This window comes from Alosa alosa, chromosome 7 (genome assembly GCF_017589495.1).
Source record: "Alosa alosa isolate M-15738 ecotype Scorff River chromosome 7, AALO_Geno_1.1, whole genome shotgun sequence".
NCBI lineage: Eukaryota > Metazoa > Chordata > Actinopteri > Clupeiformes > Clupeidae > Alosa > Alosa alosa.
The window spans coordinates 35,938,718-35,956,760 of NC_063195.1; the positions used below are offsets into that span (position 1 = coordinate 35,938,718).

An 18,043-nucleotide genomic window follows, 5' to 3' on the forward strand; every position below is an offset into this window, starting at 1 on the left:
TAGGCTACTGCCCAGATAGCAAGCAGATATCGGACCACCGGTAGATAGGCTACTTGTCGGCCCAGCCCAGCGGACCGCGGTAGAACTGATGTGCAAAAACTCAGCGGTCCGCCGGCGGCAGCGAAACCGGTGGGCCGCCGCTAGCCTCTTGCCATCTGGGTGGTTAACTTTGCTGGCTAGCTAGCCAGCTAGCTAGTTCCTATCTGACGAACGAGTAGTGTGACAACGGCGTTCTTATGGAAACGTTGGTGCTGTTGCGAGTTGTTGCACTGGTTTGAATCCACAGTTTACGTGTTGAATTACACAATAAAACGTGTTTTGCAGTAAGTTGCTGGTTTGTAGAATGTAGCAGCTCGCTCAGTCTCGTTGCGAGTCCTGGCTCTCTCTCTGCTGACTGCCTCACTCTCACCGCCAGCAATTTTAAACTGCGTGACGTAATACAAAAAAAACATGGCTGACTTGGATGTGGGCTGGGCTTGATGTCAAGCCCCGCCTTCCCGCAGGCTGCAGCGAGATCAAAGATTGTTAAGGCGGAGCTCTTTTAAGTTTTATTTTGTGTCCGAAGGAGTGTTTGCAGCGCACTGAACCTGTGGAGTTGCGTTTCGTACTGCCTGAGGTGCACCACAAACGTTGATATGGCTGGCGAGTCTGAACGAGTAGACGGCGCTGGAGTGTCTTAATCTGGCAAGTTTGGATGCTCTCCCTCTCCCGCCTCCCTTCGTGAGTATGAGGAACTGGGCATGAGGAATAGGCCTACGAACTGAAGCGTTAATGTGCTTTTCCAACACGACGGAATAATCCCTCACTGAAATTCACATTAAGTGAGACGGACATTTCTGTTGTCGTTTAAAAACACAAACTTTTCTACACGAACTGCGTTGCAACTACACTACGGAATAGGCCTATATGCTGGGAACTATAGCCTTCTCAGTCATATGCATTACGGTGGACTCATTTTGTTTGTTAAGATTTTCTGTGCTAAAAGGAAGGGTTGAGTTTACAGGCTGGTTTTAAATTTCAACATTTTAGTAGCCTGTTTCAATAAATGCAGCCTTAAGCTGTTTGTCATGTTTTTGTCATGCATTCAAAATGTTAACAATATAAAGTTATTTTGAATATTGATAAGGTTATTGTCCCGGGACACTTTGAATGGTGACTTTTAAACTTATTCACTAACACTCCACCAGTGTGAGTGATTATTAGCAGGATAAATAATTACAAGTTAATACTGAGCTTATAAGCTACTGTGATAAGGTATTTTGGGGCTCTACTGAAGGCCTCTTTTCTTTTGTGATTATTAGTATACATATATATATTTTTGTTGTTGTTTTGTTTATTACTTTCTATTTTCATTTTTCATTCAACTAGAGGGTGAAGTGCAAATAAATTCGCTACTTAACTAGTTAATATCCTGTTTGGTTTTAGTGGAAGGGTGGGAATTTATAAGGTAGGTGCACATTCACACAATACTGACACGGCCACATAGCTATCTAGCCTGCCCCCTGAATAGAGTAAGAACAGTAGGCTAAATGCTAAATTGTAAATGTTCCTTAATGGGTACAGTTTTGCCCATTACAAATGCAATCAAGCATTTTGGATGATGTGGAGAGACAAGCCGGCAGCAGATTAAATGCTCGAGAGAGAAAAAGATGCGGTTTTAAAAGGACGTGCCGACCAAGGCTGCAGCAAGCAGGTGATATTTAGACATTTATTTCACAAAATCCAAGACTAAGAACAGACAGACTATGTAACTGTTACACAGTGAGGCCCAAAATATTGAGAATTCTACAGGGAATGTTGAAGACAAAGGAGTGAATAGTGGCAAGAGGCAAGCCGAAGGCTGCTGACAAGGGCCCGACGCTATTGTTAAGCAATTTACAAAAGATTCACTGAACAAAAATGCTGATGTGGTACATGAAAATTTAGCTAAAAATGTGGAGAATGCAAAGCAATCAAGCATTTTGGACGATATATTGGCACAAGCTGGCAGCAGAACAAATGCTCGCTGGCCACCTCCGAGAAAGCAGAGAAAAAAAGATTTAAAACCAGGGCCTAAATTTCAGCGCGGGATTGCGAGTAGGCTATTGCGCATAAATTATTACTAAGTATTGAGCATATTAATAAAAGTCCCGCAACTCTAGCCATCATAATGCAAGAAATTCCCACACATTTTACAGCGCTGTCTGACGTTAATCTAATAATGGAGCGTCCTGAATGCGGGACTAGACTGGACAGAAAAGGACAGGAAAGGAAAACAAACGTTTAGCAATCAGGAAGTCAGGAATTTTGCAAACACAGAAGCATGACAGCCTATAACGCGAGAGAACATGGATGTGTTCTCCATTTGAGGAACGTTATAATCGATTGCGGACGTGAACAGACAGCTACAGACACGGAGCATAGTAGGCCTACTTTCACTTTCTGTGCGTATTCACGTGAAAGACAATTAGTAGCAAAACAGCGATCAGATATTACATGGCAGTGAGTTTTGCTTTCAAATGTTTTCATGCATGTCTAGATAACGGGTGAGGAATGTTTAGGGGACAAACTATCATAAATCCTCAAATTATGGGCAAAGTACAGCACCTTTATTTGGACCATATTCGAGTCAGCTATAGGCCTTTATTTCTTGCGTTTTACTGTGAGACATAGGCCTATAGGCCTACTTTTCGTTTGGAGCGGTAGGCTATCAAAAGCAGATATTCAATTTGAGATTTAATTTACATTTGGACTGTTTGATTATACTGCTAAATATCGGGACTGATGACCACTGAAATCTGTGGGGTATTTAATGGTTCACTATTAAGTTTCATATATGAAAGAGTGTCGGGATTTCCATCCGCTTATTGCATAAGGCATCCGCTTTCATTCATTCATGGAACGTGTGTTGTGCTGCAAGGGAAACCTTATTCCATATAGCCAAAGAGGTCTAAGATTTAGTTATTTTTAAAATTATGCATGATTTCCTTTTTTTATCAAATTCGTAGGCTGGTGCCTGGCAGCAACAATTGTGTTTAAATGTAGGTTATTGCTTCAGCCTCTAGCTCAGAAAGGTGCTGCGTGCAACTGGTAGCTTGACAGCAACGTGTTGGAGACTCATGGTGTAGCAATGACCCTTCATTGGCAACAACATTCAGGGCTTAAAATTCATTTTTCAAAATGGGGGGGAATTCCCCCCTTAGGTTATTCATGTAGGGGGGATTTACATAATTTTGGGGGGAGGGGGGGTCGATTCTGATACCAAGTCAAGAATTGCGATTTCAATACTTCGATACTTTTTTTAAAAAAGTGTTTGATTTTGGGCCCCCACCACCCTGACGTCATCAGTAATATATACTGTAGTGGGATCATTCACAACAGTGGACATCCTAGATTCTGCTTGACTCTCTCCACACACACAAACACACACTGAAAATGATAGCTTATGTGATATGTTTCTATCATATATTTTTGAATTCATATAGAGTGTATTTATTTAATAATGCATTTTTTTTAAAGTATAGCATTTTACTAGTAATTACTAGTAGCTAAACATATTTAGTAATTTGAATGCCTCATATTGACGTTTAACCTATAACACTTAGGCATATCTTTAATGTGGTGTGTAGGTCCAATTGAGTGCACATTGCTGATGAGTAGGTGTAATTGAGTGCCTGTCACTTTAAGAAAATCGTGAGTAATTCTATGGAGTAATTAGCCCCCTTCAACCTGGACGGTTTTAGGCTATAGTAAGCTAGTGAATAAAAGTTGTGCATAGTGCGGTATGTGTATGCAAATCATTATGTTTTCTATGTCATTAGATACAATAAATGTTCAAAAAACTAACATGTCGAAGACAATCTTTCTGGGATCAAGTGTTGACGTGACCTGAGCTAGCAGGATAGTTACCAAGGAGCTCTTTCCAGATGTAAAAGTTGGCCATGGTAGCGTAGCCTATTTGCGTAAAGCGCAAAAGTGGTTCTCTCTCTCTCTCTCTCTCTCTCTCCGTGTGTGTGTGCGTCTGCATGAGGCTATGTTCAATTCAACTCGGTAGTTGATCAGTCGGTCAATAGCACCGCATTCCGCACTTAATGATTAGGCTATATTAACGTCATCAGCAGGCTGTAAAAGTGTATGCGGGAATTTCTCGCATTATGATGGCTAGAGTTGCGGGACTTGAACAAATTATGCGCAATACCCGCAATCCCGCAGTGAAATTTAAGCCCTGACATTAAACCACCCAACAATATAAATTATTAAGAAGAGCTCTTTTATGAGTTGAAACAAAATTATACTGGCTTTTATTTGTCCGAATCTGAGGCCCGGCTATAAATAGAATCCCGGCCATAATTTGAGGATTTAAGTATGCCGATTGTTGGACTTCCTTTAGAATCTTAATCATGTCCATTGAGTCTTTTACGAACGATGGCAGTGAGGTAACATGCGGTTTTAGAAAAGAATCTACAAATGTCGAAATCTTTTCAGTAAGCGAACCGATGCCTGCAATAATATATCTTCCCAGAGGATTCTGGCAGTCTTTATGAATTTTGGGCAGTGTGCAAATGACCGGTGTCGTGGGATGATCAACTTTCTCCAAAGGGTCTAAACATGTATTTTGATCTTAAACCTTTCTTGTGATGTTTCCACCATGTTACTAGTCTTCCTATATGGCATAGCCAATTGTAAATCCTTAAATTCTTATACACTTAACTGTTTTTATATGGATTGCTATTCCATGCATTGATATTTCATGTACTTTGCATAATGTTGGTAGGCAGGTTGGCAGGTGTCTGATTACTAGGCCTATATGGTCATGTGATATAGGCCTTCCCTACCAGTTCTTATTTGCCTGATGTTGAGATCAAAACGTTGCCTTTTAAAAATAAATAAAGTACCTCTTGGAGCCCATACAGTGTGCAGACCATCTCCTTCTCTTGCTTAGTGCAAGGTGTCAGACACACTGACCACAAGTAATAATTTTCTGGACCAGAAAAACATGTATGTGCAGTTGATGTTAATCAACAATCTAGACTTCCTGACAGGCAGACCACAGACAGTATGGATAGGTAACGTCACCTCCTCCACACTCAGTACTGGTGCCCCCCCAGGGATTTGTGCTCAGTCCCCTGCTGTACACCCTGTTCACTCATGACTGCACGGCCACAGCTCCAACATTATCATGTTTGCTGATGATAATATCATCAACGCACAGATGGAGAGATTCTGCCTACAGCGCAAAGGTGAGAGCTTTGACATCATGGTGCCAGGACAACAACTTGCCTCAACAGCTTGCTGGAGCTGATCATAGACTAAAGTAGCCTACATTACATTGGGGGTTCAGCAGTAGAGAGTCAGTGGCTTCAGATGCTTTCTGCTATGCCATTGAGAATGTTCTGACAAAAGTTTACCATCAAAATTACTTCAAAGCTGTCATATTAAGGTAAAAAAACTTACATAGGATGTCTTTGAACTTTAGCTGGTCCTGATACCAAGAATGTCATTACTAGTAGTGATGTGCATTGTTATTATGTATGACTGTAAACTTTAAACTTGAACTACTCAAAATCTTCAAATCTTCACCAATCTTCAAATTTTCACTGTGCATTATATTGTAATGTATTGTGAAATAATCATTCATTCTCAATATCATTCTGTGCTGAAGGGCTTTCAGTATGTGCAGTGCAGAAGTTAAGGGATACATTTAAAATATAGGTAATATACAGGGGTCCTGAACAGCCAAACAAGGGTTTTCAAGGGAAGCTGTCTCACTTGTGCTGCACTACACGTTGGACAAAACGGCTAGTGCTGGAGTCATAAGCAGCAGGGAACCATCTTTTCAGTGGGTGTGGCCGGGTCTTCATTGTAATAACCTGGATATTCAGCAGATCTGGAAGCTGGATGAACTCCAACTTTCCTAGAAAAGGGAAACAAGAAAGACGAGAACAAGAATAAAGAAAAATGTTTATTCAACAGGTGTACTGTTGTGAATTGTGTTGTACATGCCTGTTGGTGAATATGATGAATTCAAATGCTTTTTGAAACATTTTGGGCTCAATCTTACACTTTGCGTGGCGCCAGGCGTGACAAGTCTTGTTGCTAGTTTACACTGGCACAATGATCATCATTATTCCATCATGTGCACAAGTTGTCAAATGAACCTTGTGCACCCACAGGCATGTCGATGAAAAAAACGATGGTCAGGCGCATGATCACAATTTGCTATGTTAATGCTACTGACAAAAAAAAGCTGGTCTAAAGTGAAATACACATGTTCTACACCGCTATTTTGAGAGAACACTGTCAAGTCTAACAAGTGGCGAGACCTTAGCAACAAGCCTCTGACAACACTACATAAAAGACTGTGCTGGTGTGCTCGGATGAATGTCTTTAGGATTTTGTCATATTATTGAGGTGTTGCTTTTTTTTGCTTTCAGACATACTAGTCACAACACAAATACAACAATGTTTGAGATCTTCTGTCACTTTTGGCATATAGTTGGAACTGCCCACCTCAATGACCTATGCTAAGCTATGCTAATGGAGGGTACTGTACTTCAGACTGCGTTACTGCAGAGACAAGAAGGGTATGTATCATCTTAACTAACTCTGGGGGAGATGGTGAATGAGCTAATTTCCCAAAATGTTGGCATGTTCCTTTAACAGGGCAAGTATTTTATCTCTTTTGGAGGCAGGAGGTCAGATCCTCCAATCGCCCCTGTAATTCTTTTCACTAAGTTTTATGAAATTGAATCGGTAGCTTTGCATCATCCTGCATCGTAGACTGATAAAACAACAAAACCGCACCGGAGCCGGGGGTAGCTTAACAATAAAAGAAATAACAGTAGCATTAATGGCCAAAGATTTACAGTAACATTTGGTGGTTAGCCTATAGGAGCAGACTTTTGTTACATGATGAAAAAAACATTTTAATTGTATCAATTTAATGATATGTCAAACTTTAAATATATTGACCCAATCTAGCTCTCTCTACTGATAGTTGGACCTCCAGAGCAATTGAAAGCTACCTCACTGTAGTACAAACTGTAGAAACACCGCCATTATTCTGAATTGAATTGTTTTGTCTATAGAAAAAATATATAGTTAAAGGAACAGTATGTAAGAAATGTATTTCAATTAATGACCCTGATATGTCACTAGACATTAAGAAATCATGTTCATTTCAAATACTTATATCACTGACAACAATAGTCCAGCCAGGACATTGTCATTTAGAAAGTGAAGTTGCAGCCCTCAACTGATGTTGATGTTGTGTTTTGTCATGTCATGTTGTGTTTTGGCCTGATGCGCCACCCTCTACCTATCGACTAATCACAAAGTCAGTGGTGTTTCGGCATCCGGGTTGGCAACCTCGAGTCAGGGGTGAAGTGGGAGGTAGTGTTAATTTTGTCACCTATTTTTAATTTAGTCTTAGTCTTAGTCTTGTGACGAAATGTCCTTTTTAGTCTTTATCATATTTAGTCATTCAAATATCATTTTTGTTAGTCAAGTTTTAGTCGACTAAAAGTCTCGTCATTTTAGTCTAGTTTTAGTCAAAAGAAAACTAAAGGTATCTTAGTCTTAGTCAGTTTTAGTCAACACATTTTAGTCTTTTTTTTTTAACAAATTATTTCTGATTACCATTTGAGTCAAACAGTGTTTCACACATCTCAATTTTCCAACAATATTGTGTGTCCACAGGGCTACTCGTCTGTTATAATTACTCATTCTGTCAGTCAGTATGTTTACATGCACAGGTAAGTCGAGCTACAGTTATAGCTCGGCTGGGATTTGACCATAGACAGTAAAAGATTCGACTGGACCACTGTCATATTCGTAGACCAGTGTTTCTCAAAGTGTGGTCAGGAAATCACTAGTGTCCATAAGCTATCCCAAGTGGTCCTTGAGCAGGCGTGGTAAAATATAATATAGATGAGTTGTTTGCAATATTGAACCAACTTGTATGTAAAAACAGTTCTGCAACACTGTCTATGTAAGATATGCCAGTTTAAATCATACAGTATGAATCCACACAATAAGCAAAGTGCAAAGACAATAAGCAAGGTGGTTCAGTGAGTAAGCCTATAGTGTAGACTAATTATAGGCTACTGTTGAAGTAGGTCTAATCTTTTTTTTTTTTTACCTAGGGTTAGTTAAGTGGTCCTGAAACTGAAAAAGTTTGAGAAACACTGTCGTAGACCAAAGTATTAATGTTTTACTCCGCCTCACTAGATGGCGATATACGCCCAAACACAACACATTCCCCAAACACTCTCCATCTTAGCCATAGCTAACTTGCTAGCGAACTTTCCATTTTAGCTTACTTGCATCATCAGTCTAACTAGTTAAATAGTTGACATTACATGATGAATATTTTCGTATGGACATTCTGGGGGATGTTAATTTGTATGAGAGAAGCTTCAACTTCTGGGTATATAGCATTGTGGTATAAAGCTTAGGTAGTTAGCTTGCTAACTCTGGCAAAAATCTCCAGTGTTCTTGTTCCATGTAGTTTCGTGTTGCAGCCACAGGGTTGCAGCAACAGCACGTAGACTAGCCTACAGGAAAGCTGTTAGCATTATGAACTCATTCGAATATTTTGAAAACGTAACAGCTAAATATTCTGTCTTCTCATTTTGTAGATGAAAATGAAGAGAGATTTTATCTTAGTTTTTATTTCATGCAAAACATTTTAGTCTCGTCTTTTTTCGTCAACAATAATGCATCTTAAGATAGTCTTAGTCAGTGTTTCAGGACATTACTGCCGTCTCGTCTTAGTCATGAAAAAAAAGGTTGTTGACGAACATATTTCCTCTCGTCTCGTCTGACGAAATTAACAATAGTGGGAGGGGACACACCGCTCTACAGTAATTTGAAAGTGATTGCAGTACCAGTTTTGGCCACAATCTTACATATGGTTCCTAATAGTTTACATGTGTATTTTTATAGGATGTTATTGAAACTTTACCATTACTGTGGGTGAAAAAACGTAAAGTGTACCAAACCATTGGCATATTGTACTATTACAGCCCAACACACGGAACCAAACCCCTAATACCAGCAGTGAGAAGAAAAGATGGCTATTTGGTTTAAATGAACCAAGACAGCCTCTGAATATACTCTACTATAGAATAATCATATATTATTTCCATTCATCACAAATCTGCAGTGTGTATACCATTCAACAGAATTGCAACCGAGGAGCCCCCTACACATCAACATTGTTCCATGCCAGAGTGGAATTGATGACAGACTTTGATCATATTCATGATGACCTACTTAAATTATCAATAAATATGTAACAGCTTTTTGAAGAAACATTGAACTCGGATGCTTGTGTTCTGACCTATGTAACCTTTGTTGTTGTCATCAAAGACACTCCACAGAAGCTCTCTGTGGGCACTGCTGATGCCAGGCTGGACCAAACACACCAGCTGGTTCCAATGGGCCTTGCTCACCACTGGTTCTTGCCCCAGACCAAACTGTTGAAGCACAGAAAAGGCCAGCAACATCTTCCTCCTTTTGGCTTTCACAAGCTGCCGTACTTCCTCCTGAAAATTACAAACAATGTAGATAGACTGATGGAAAAACTGCAAAAGCCACATTTTAGACCATTCTACCCTCAGTTGTACACATTTCACATTTTTGAATCCACAGAATATTTAAGATAATTTATACACCTGTCATTTTAACTCTAAACTTACTTTACCTTTAAGTATTTTTTGTAGTTGTTGTATACAACCGCAAGGAAGACCGACATGAAAATATAGGTGTTTATGAGGATATACACAATGAAGAAAATAGCAAAGAAACTACTGTAGTTGTATGCTGGCATCCTATAAAGAAATACAAAGAGAGAATGTGTTAGAATTGTCCAGAGAACAATATTTACTAAGCACTCTTCGGTTTACACTACGCCATTTATAATAACAGTCTATATTCCAAATATGTGGCTGATTTATAGCCTACTCCTCCCTTGACAGACCCAACAGTATGGTGTGAATTATGTTCTTTAACTTCTCAAGCGCCTTCAACGCTATCCAGCCTTGACTACTGAAGAATATATGAAGAATATAATAATATGAAGAATAAACAGGGAGACATGCAGTTGAATGCCCCCATGGTGACATGGAGCGAAGATTAGCTGATGGGAAGACCACTGTTAATGACGTTACAGAGATGTATGTCTGCTCTTCTGGTGTGTAACATGAGGCCCCACACTATCTGTGCTATCTCCCTCCTGTTCAGAATAACTTTCAATCCTGTCATTTACAAACATTGTCAGATGGCGCTGCCATTGTTGGATGCATAGGAGTGTTATCTACGTGCTAAAACAAGATGTGAATGCTGTTATGTATAGCCTACCCCATGCATATACATTTACACACACACACACACACACACACACACACACACACACACACACACACAGCTTTAATAACTAAAATCCAACTCTTACATGACATCTGGGCTGTTGGCAGTGGTGACTAAAACATAAAGATCAAAGACAATCTCCAAGTAGTTGGTAAAATACTTGATTCCTTCCACTGTTTCAAGACCCCTAGAAAACATAGACACCTGTTAAGACTGAAAATACAAGTACCATACAACATTTGTAGGAGATCATTGTGAACAAAACCAGGATGCTGCTATCAAACAAACCACACACACACACAGCATGATCAAGTCATTTTTGGAGTGAGATTTACAGGAGAAGCTGACTTGCCTTTTGCCAAACAGTTTCAGGGCCATGAGGGAGAACATTAGCACACTGAACATGAACAGGAGGAAGACATAAAAGATCTGTGGCAGGGCATTACGAATGCTCCGGAATGCCCGACGCAGCTGAAGAGAAAACAGTAATGTCAAAAAATAAGAGCAGACTATTTCAATAGGAACACCTCTGAAAAGGCACATTATGATTGATTGTCATGTGACATTATGATGAATTATCTTCTCTAAGATAAGGAATGTCTGTATTAAATGCATAAAACACTAGTTCATCAATAACAACAAACCAGTATTAGACATGCATACTGTAATAAGAACAAGTTCTTGAATGTGAAGAGTAGTTTGTTATTTAGACCTGTCGACCCTCTGTAATGTTTACAAGCAGAAGAGGTCTGAGGACTCTGGACCAACGAACTCCAAAATGTCCAGCAGTTTTCAAACCCACATATATGATCATATCAATCAGAGAGAGCTGAGAAAAAGAAAGAGCAAGAAATAAATGTACGAGTCAGATAACAAAAAGAAACATTCACTAAAAATATATTAAAATATCTAGTACAGAGCCCCCAATGGACCATGTGGGAATTCCCTTTTCAGAGGTGGAAATATATTTTTAGAGCTCCTTTTGCGTTCCCTTGCAACACTTTTGCGTTCCCTCGCAAAGTCAAAAGTATTGCGAAGGATTGCAAAAGGGGCTCTAAAAAGATCATTCCCACCATGGTCCTTTGGGGGCTCTGTAAATATCTACACCAACAGCATGACTGGAAATCAGTTTCTAGATTTTCTAAGAGTGAATTGTGGGCAATTCAGACAACATAACACACCCTGAATGAATACCACACATTCTGGTTGTTAACTATGGTGAAAAGTGCTGAATAGGTTTGACAAAAGGCCAAAGTTCAATGAACAATGCACTCCTCAGCATATTCCATGTGTTTGCAATAAAGTTTCCTGTGGTGTGCTAAGAACCCGTATGACAAAAAGCATAGAAGTCATACAGAAAATGATTCAAGTAGGCTGAAATAATGCTTTGCAATACTGATTCTGGTGTATTGGCTAAGTATAAAATATATTCATTAAATGGGTGTGCTTTTGGAATAGAGCATCCATATAAAATACATTTAACTGCGATTAAAACTGCATGTCTGACCCAAAATGCAAACCCTACTGTCAGCATTTTGTGTGGCACATTTGTGATTCGTCTGTACGTGTCACTACAGGGTAGTCCCGTCATACTCACTGTGAACATCACATGATGGGAAATACAGTGTTATAGGTCCTTACTGAAATGATGACAATGATAAAAATGTTCTTCGGGTCCAGCCAGAACTTCTCACGGGGAATGACTTTAGCATAGTGAGTGAGTCTAGCTGTGAAAGCCATTAGGCATATGAGCTCAACAATGGAGGAGGCCTGGAAGACAGGGGGTGGGGTGGGGGATTTGTGTCAGAAAAGGGACATCCATTTCCTATGTGCACAAATGAAAACCAATGGAGTTTATTTGCTATATTACATGAAACTGAATTGCTGTTAACTTGTTTATGGCATCATATTGTTGCTGTGTGTTAATTAGCCTAATTGTTTACCCATATTGGCATATCAGGAATCAATGCAGGCTCTTCAAACGCAGCTAGCCCTAGGTCCACAATTATGAAGAGATAGATAAGGACTTGCAAGCCCCAGTGGTTGTAAAACTTATAGAGCCTGACAAAACAAATAAAAAATGTCATCCACATCTTTCCTTCACCATCATTATACAAACGTTTTGGTGGTTGAGCATAGCCTACCTGACTGCTTGCGGAGAGGCATCAAAGAAGATGTTCCTATTGTATTGGGCATCTGAGACATACACTGCTGCAAGGTCAAAGTCCTGTCATATGCAACATAGCCTACATATTAAAGTAAATTCATAATTGCTACAATGCTACAATTTCATATAGGCTATGACTCCAGCGCCATATTTAACTATCGAAACTCTGACCGTTTGAAGACCACTTCAGTTAAGTCTAGTTAGTATACTTTGCATAGGCTATTCCTAGGCTAAATCCTGGATAGACGGATTTCATTGCACCTCCGAGTCGATTACAAGAAATTGCAATGGGCATCAATGATGGACAAGAAAACTGATACAAGGCTACTACAGCCATGAATAATGTTCATTTAGTTTCAAACTGCGAATTTGTCAGTGCGGAGTGGGGGGAAGGTTTACAGGGTGATAGAAGAGGTGGCATGCAGGATGTAGGCTGCTCAAGATTTAAAAACTACAACGCAAATCAAAGGCCTTTAACATCCACATTTGATAGTCATGCTAAATAGCCTATGTTGAAGGCGAAACTTTGACATCTGCAAATAAACATGTCCATGTAACACAGAACCGTGGTGGGCCTAGCACCAACCTTTTTAATTAAGGCCACAGATAACAATGTCCAAAACCTGGGGTAGCCTACATCTATCTGCCGTACTCACATATTTTGTCTTGGAATCGACATCTGAGTTACCGTTAGCCCCATGGTCCTCTGCAGCCTCGGACTCTACTTTTTCGGTCTTCCCGGTCGTAGACATTCTTCAGGCTGCACAATAACAGCTCTAGCCTACTCTTAAGCACTTTTTCAAAGTTATCTCATGAGCTACCGAGGTGACGCCTCAAAGTCAGCACGCGAACAGCTGGAATGAAATTCTCTTCCAGGATGAGCGCAGTTCCCGAAGTAGCCGGCTGCAACTCTTGCAACGATCAATTGTTGCGTCTTTCAGGAGGATATTTAATAGAGTAGCCTGAAGTAATTAAACGTTGCCCTGTCTTTTCTTTGCAGCTTTGGGAAAATACTCCATTATAATTCATGCGGCTGAAAGGGCAGAATTTTTGCTCTGTAGCTTACTGTGATTTCCGTCATGTGACGGAAATAGCGGAAAAGACTGAGAGAAAGATTCGGATGGTCAGCATTCCACCAGGCCTATAGGTAAAATTATCGCAGAGTCAGATAAAGGCTTGCTGAAAGTATAACTGTTCATTTTCTTAAATAGGCTACGCAACAGTTCTAATTAACTGCTGATGTAGCTTATCTCTGAAGTTGCCACACCACAGGGAACTGGGAGTCTTCAAACTGACATTTTCTTACAACAACTTTCATCATAGTAAGTAGACACGTAAACAGCCCTTGAATGATATGAAGCAATGATTTAAGAATTTTTGCCGGACCGGTTTAGTGTTCTGATTGGATGATCTAAATGAATGGTCCCCGAGATCTCCCGATTAAAAAAAAAAAAAAACTATGGGAAGTGACCAAACCTTCAAACGCAACATGCCCTCTAGAGCTGTCGTCACCTTACCACTTCCTTTCTTCCAAGATGCTACAACCATTTAATTTCAACCATGCTCCTCTTTCAAAAGTGTGCACACAATTCTACTTCATCAACCAGTTAATGCCCCCAACATTCAAATATCTTGTAGCCTGCACCATATTGCTATGTAGCATAGTAATTAAATACACCATTTGAAAGCTTTGACTCTTGGGAATCCATAAATGACAACTTTTTTCATGTACAATCAGTATAGTGCTTTACATTCTCGGATTAATCTTATTATGTTATGTTAAATTTGATCCAAAATGCCCCCTCCCTCTCGTCGGCTTTTGGTGCTACCCTGACCTCTGGCTGCAGTCAGTGTAGCTGATAAGTAGATGCAACATATTGGGTACTGAAATATTCACAAGAATCCATAGAAATTGAATCTTCATGTTGTATTATCCAATATTAGTTGTACAGATGTATAGTCTATCTTATACACACTTATTGAGCCAACAAAGTAAATGCAGAAATAGAGACTTTTTTGAAATTATTCCATATTTTGTGTAGTCAGTCTATATCAGAACACCTTACATACAAACTAAATAGTCCACAAGAAACCTCAAAGTGTTACCTTTCATTTGAGACCAGGATTATGCTTCTACACAAAGGGGTTCATGTGCAGTAAAGCATTTGATTATCAGTATGTATTTTGGATAACAAAAAGTCCAATGGGGAGTTTCCATGGGCATTTTACAAAACGCATGAACATACCTTGGCAAATAATGGTCTAAAGCACTCATATTTTCATTCTATATTGATCTACTTTTGCACACAGCTTCACAAGACCTGGTGCCAGGGCTCAGTTGTGTTTGTAAGTAATATCAAGTGACCTAGAGGGCTGAAATGTGGTCAGTTCAGAGATGCTTGTAATCCAGCAGAAAGAAAAAACTATATTCTAACCTCTGTAACTCTGTCAGTACATCACACAGTTATTTCTTACGAAAACTAGGTTCTCAGCTTTCTTCTTTCTTTCAAACATTTGATGGTAGGCCCCAAAAGAGGTGGGAACAATGCCCTCATAAATAGGCACAGTGCAATTTCAGGCAAAAACTAGAAATTTGTATTGGAATTCATGTGGTTAATCAATAGACATTGTGCCTTTCACTTTGAGGACAGTGTTAGATACTTTATTTTCTGGAGGGGAAAAAACAAAGCTTGATAAATACATGTTTAGGCTACTTAAGGCTCATTCATGCAAAATACGTTATAACATAGTAAAATAAAATGTATGTTTTGTTAATTATTTCAGTATTAAAAATAAACACACATGTTTAGGCTATAATAATCATCATAGGCCTATGTTTATTTGTCCAATCATCTGCTGTGAATCAACATTTCACAGTTAATGTTATGATGAGCAGATAGAACTCAAGATAAAAACTCGAAATCAATAAAATCAATATAGATAGATATCCACAACCAATATGATACACATATTTCTTAAGGCTTAACTATGACAAAACAATTACAGCCTCCCAAGCCTGACATTTGACCAACTTAGGTTATATCAACAGTTGGACAGACATGCTATTCAGACTTACAAATCATTTGGCCAACCAAGAATTCAATCAAATACAAAACTTTTTTCCCACCACTTCCTATGCATCTATGGCAGCAGCTTGGGACGCAAAGGGTTGCTCCTGACCGAAGAGTATGCCCCAATGTGAGAGATCAGATTAGGCTCTACACTGTGTGCTCTCTCCCCTTGAGTACTTCTAGCAATCTTATACAACACAGTGTCTTTAGCATTTCCTTTGGAACAGGTCACTTGGTCCAGGTAGTCAGCCACCCGTGCAGAGGCATTTCCTGGGTAAAGCATGGCAGGTGTGCAGCACTCTGTTGCAGGAGAAACAGCATAGAGTTGTGGGGAGAGACGCCGCATCTCCAACAAGTAGTGCCTGCCAACCAGCTCCACAGCAACCATGACATACACAGTGAAAAAGAGGAAATGGGAAACTGAGAAGGACAGTAAAATGCGAGAGCAGTACGAGAACATAAAGAAGAAAGCAGACGCCCCTACAAGTCCCAAGCCCACCCACTCGAAAATGCGGTAAGGCTCTGGGTTCCAGTACCTCTGCAGGCGCTCAGGATGGTACAGCTTCACATAGAGAGTGTTACGCGTAAAGGACCGTGAGAGCAAATCTTGGATTACAGAAAAGAAATCAGGTCTTGGCAGTGCATCATCCTCTAACATTAGTACATTTTTTGGTCTCCTCAACTCCCAGCCTTTGCGTAGGCAGTACACATAGTCCTGTTTCTCTTTTTCAAAAGTGTTTAGTCTACCCCTTCTCTTTGATTGCTCTGCTGACCGCCTCACCACCAGGAACTGTTTTTCTAACAGTGTGGCATCCTCATTTAACAATGGACCAGTTTCCACATCACATACTAGCACCTCAGCACAGGGCCTTTCCCCACAATCCCCAAGCAGAGACAATAGCCGCTGCATCACTTGCAGGAGATAATGGTAGTCCTGGCCCTCTCTGCGTTTTGCTGTGACTACAGTTACTAAAAATTCTGGAAACTCTGGAGCAGATGTTGGGGTAAGAGCTGAAGCTTTTGTTGATGAGGTCATCTCCTGCCAGAAATGTAGTGCTTCTTGGCCTTTATTGTAGCTGTCCTTAAGAGCCTCCTCACTCATGGAGTCCAAATACATGAACTTCAGAAAGTAGTAAGAGTACATTAAACGATGACAACACAAAGGTAGAACTACACCAAATGTCAGAATACACAGGAATAGGCCTTGAATGACTGGGCTCGACCACCTCACATGTCGGGCGATAACAACTCTCCATCGCAGCATTTGTGCACAATTCCATTCCAGGGCATGGAATTCCCTCTCACAAGTTATCAGTTAGGCTACTTGTAACAATAGCCTACTGTGCTAGGTTTTTTTTTTTTTTTTGTCCAGGAAGTGCTCTCTCCAGCATTTCAGGTTTTCAACAAGCTGTTTATTGAGAAACTTCCGCCACCTTTAAGAAAGAAAGAAAGAACAGAGTGCCATTAGAACGATGTCTTACATTCGTCAACATTACGTTAACCCCAAGTAGGCTAAGCTATTTGATTCCATTTGCCTATCTCACCAGTAAACCTCCTTTCACATGAAGTTGCCTTACTATCGTTAATCGTTACATCTGAAACATGCAGTTCTAACGTTAATTCGAAAGCTCCCAAGCTAATGGCTACGTGATGTTAGCTTGATTTACAGACGTTGATTAGGTGTAAGATATCATCTAAGTTACCATAAGGCGAGGTGAACTTACTTATCTCTGACTCCGTATCGTCTGGCAATAGTGTCCCGGTTGCATGTTAGGCTACGTCTAATGTCTTCAGATGTAAGTTAGCCCTGTTAGCACTTTATCGAACTGAACATTACTCTTGACATATCATAATGCCTTTAGTCAAGAATCGACAAAGTTTAAACTTAACTAAGATATCTCTTGGCGTAATCGACACTGTAGTGTTAAAGCACGCTTGGTCTTGAACGAGTACGAGCTTCAACGCCTTAGGAACGCAGATAAACAAACATCTTCCTGCTAAACCATAACTGAAATGTGTGATCTTTCCATAACTTCTGGTGTAGGAGGTGGCCAACAGCGCGTGTTTACGGTAATGTAAAATAAGCCGTAATACTACGATAAAATGAGAACGACCATTATACTAGTTCTGTGTAAACTAAAGGTAAAGCAGCCTATGTTTCAATTTATACTTAAATGGAAATGAGACAAAACCTACAATCTACAAGGAAAATGATAAAGAAAAGAAAGGAAAAGAAAAGAAAAGAAGTATGTTTCTGCTGCCGCTAGGGTAGCTTACGTCTCAGAGCTATTGGGGGACGTGTCGACGTGTCCCCCTCAATATTCAGATGTGGCCTTCTCTCCAGAGTCTATCTACTTCGACAAGAAGTTGAGGTTTGCAGGTAAACTTATAGTTTAGGCCTGAACATCATATTCACGAAATTTCTGTTAGCTAACAAACTGACAGTTGTATGTGT

The 18,043-nt window shown here is 39.9% G+C and overlaps 2 protein-coding genes across 5 annotated transcripts in view; both read right to left on the reverse strand.

The window, feature by feature from the left end:
* Positions 1 to 13,796, reverse strand: part of tpcn3 (two pore segment channel 3) — a 29,134-nt gene extending 15,338 nt beyond the window's left edge. The window contains exons 1-10 of one of the 4 annotated variants that reach the window (XM_048248750.1): positions 13,174 to 13,796; positions 12,495 to 12,577; positions 12,294 to 12,411; positions 11,992 to 12,120; positions 11,063 to 11,179; positions 10,703 to 10,821; positions 10,436 to 10,537; positions 9,686 to 9,812; positions 9,323 to 9,527; positions 5,749 to 5,893 (exon numbers count right to left, since the gene is read on the reverse strand). In XM_048248750.1, coding sequence (XP_048104707.1) covers positions 5,749 to 5,893; positions 9,323 to 9,527; positions 9,686 to 9,812; positions 10,436 to 10,537; positions 10,703 to 10,821; positions 11,063 to 11,179; positions 11,992 to 12,120; positions 12,294 to 12,411; positions 12,495 to 12,577; positions 13,174 to 13,269 — 1,241 coding nt within the window. In that variant the 5' untranslated portion in view covers positions 13,270 to 13,796. Of the gene's footprint in view, positions 1 to 5,748; positions 5,894 to 9,322; positions 9,528 to 9,685; positions 9,813 to 10,435; positions 10,538 to 10,702; positions 10,822 to 11,062; positions 11,180 to 11,947; positions 12,176 to 12,293; positions 12,412 to 12,494; positions 12,578 to 13,173 lie in introns of those variants that run through there. The other 3 variants (XM_048248751.1, XM_048248752.1, XM_048248753.1) reach the window with 3 other exon arrangements.
* Positions 13,797 to 15,157: 1,361 nt separating this feature from the next.
* Positions 15,158 to 17,637, reverse strand: pgap4 (post-GPI attachment to proteins GalNAc transferase 4). Its single transcript, XM_048248378.1, has 2 exons — positions 17,313 to 17,637; positions 15,158 to 17,021 (listed from the first exon to the last, which is right to left on the reverse strand). Exon 2 carries the CDS (start codon positions 16,850 to 16,852, stop codon positions 15,659 to 15,661), a length of 1,194 nt encoding a protein of 397 aa, XP_048104335.1. The 5' UTR covers positions 16,853 to 17,021; positions 17,313 to 17,637; the 3' UTR covers positions 15,158 to 15,658.
* Positions 17,638 to 18,043: the final 406 nt, after the last annotated feature.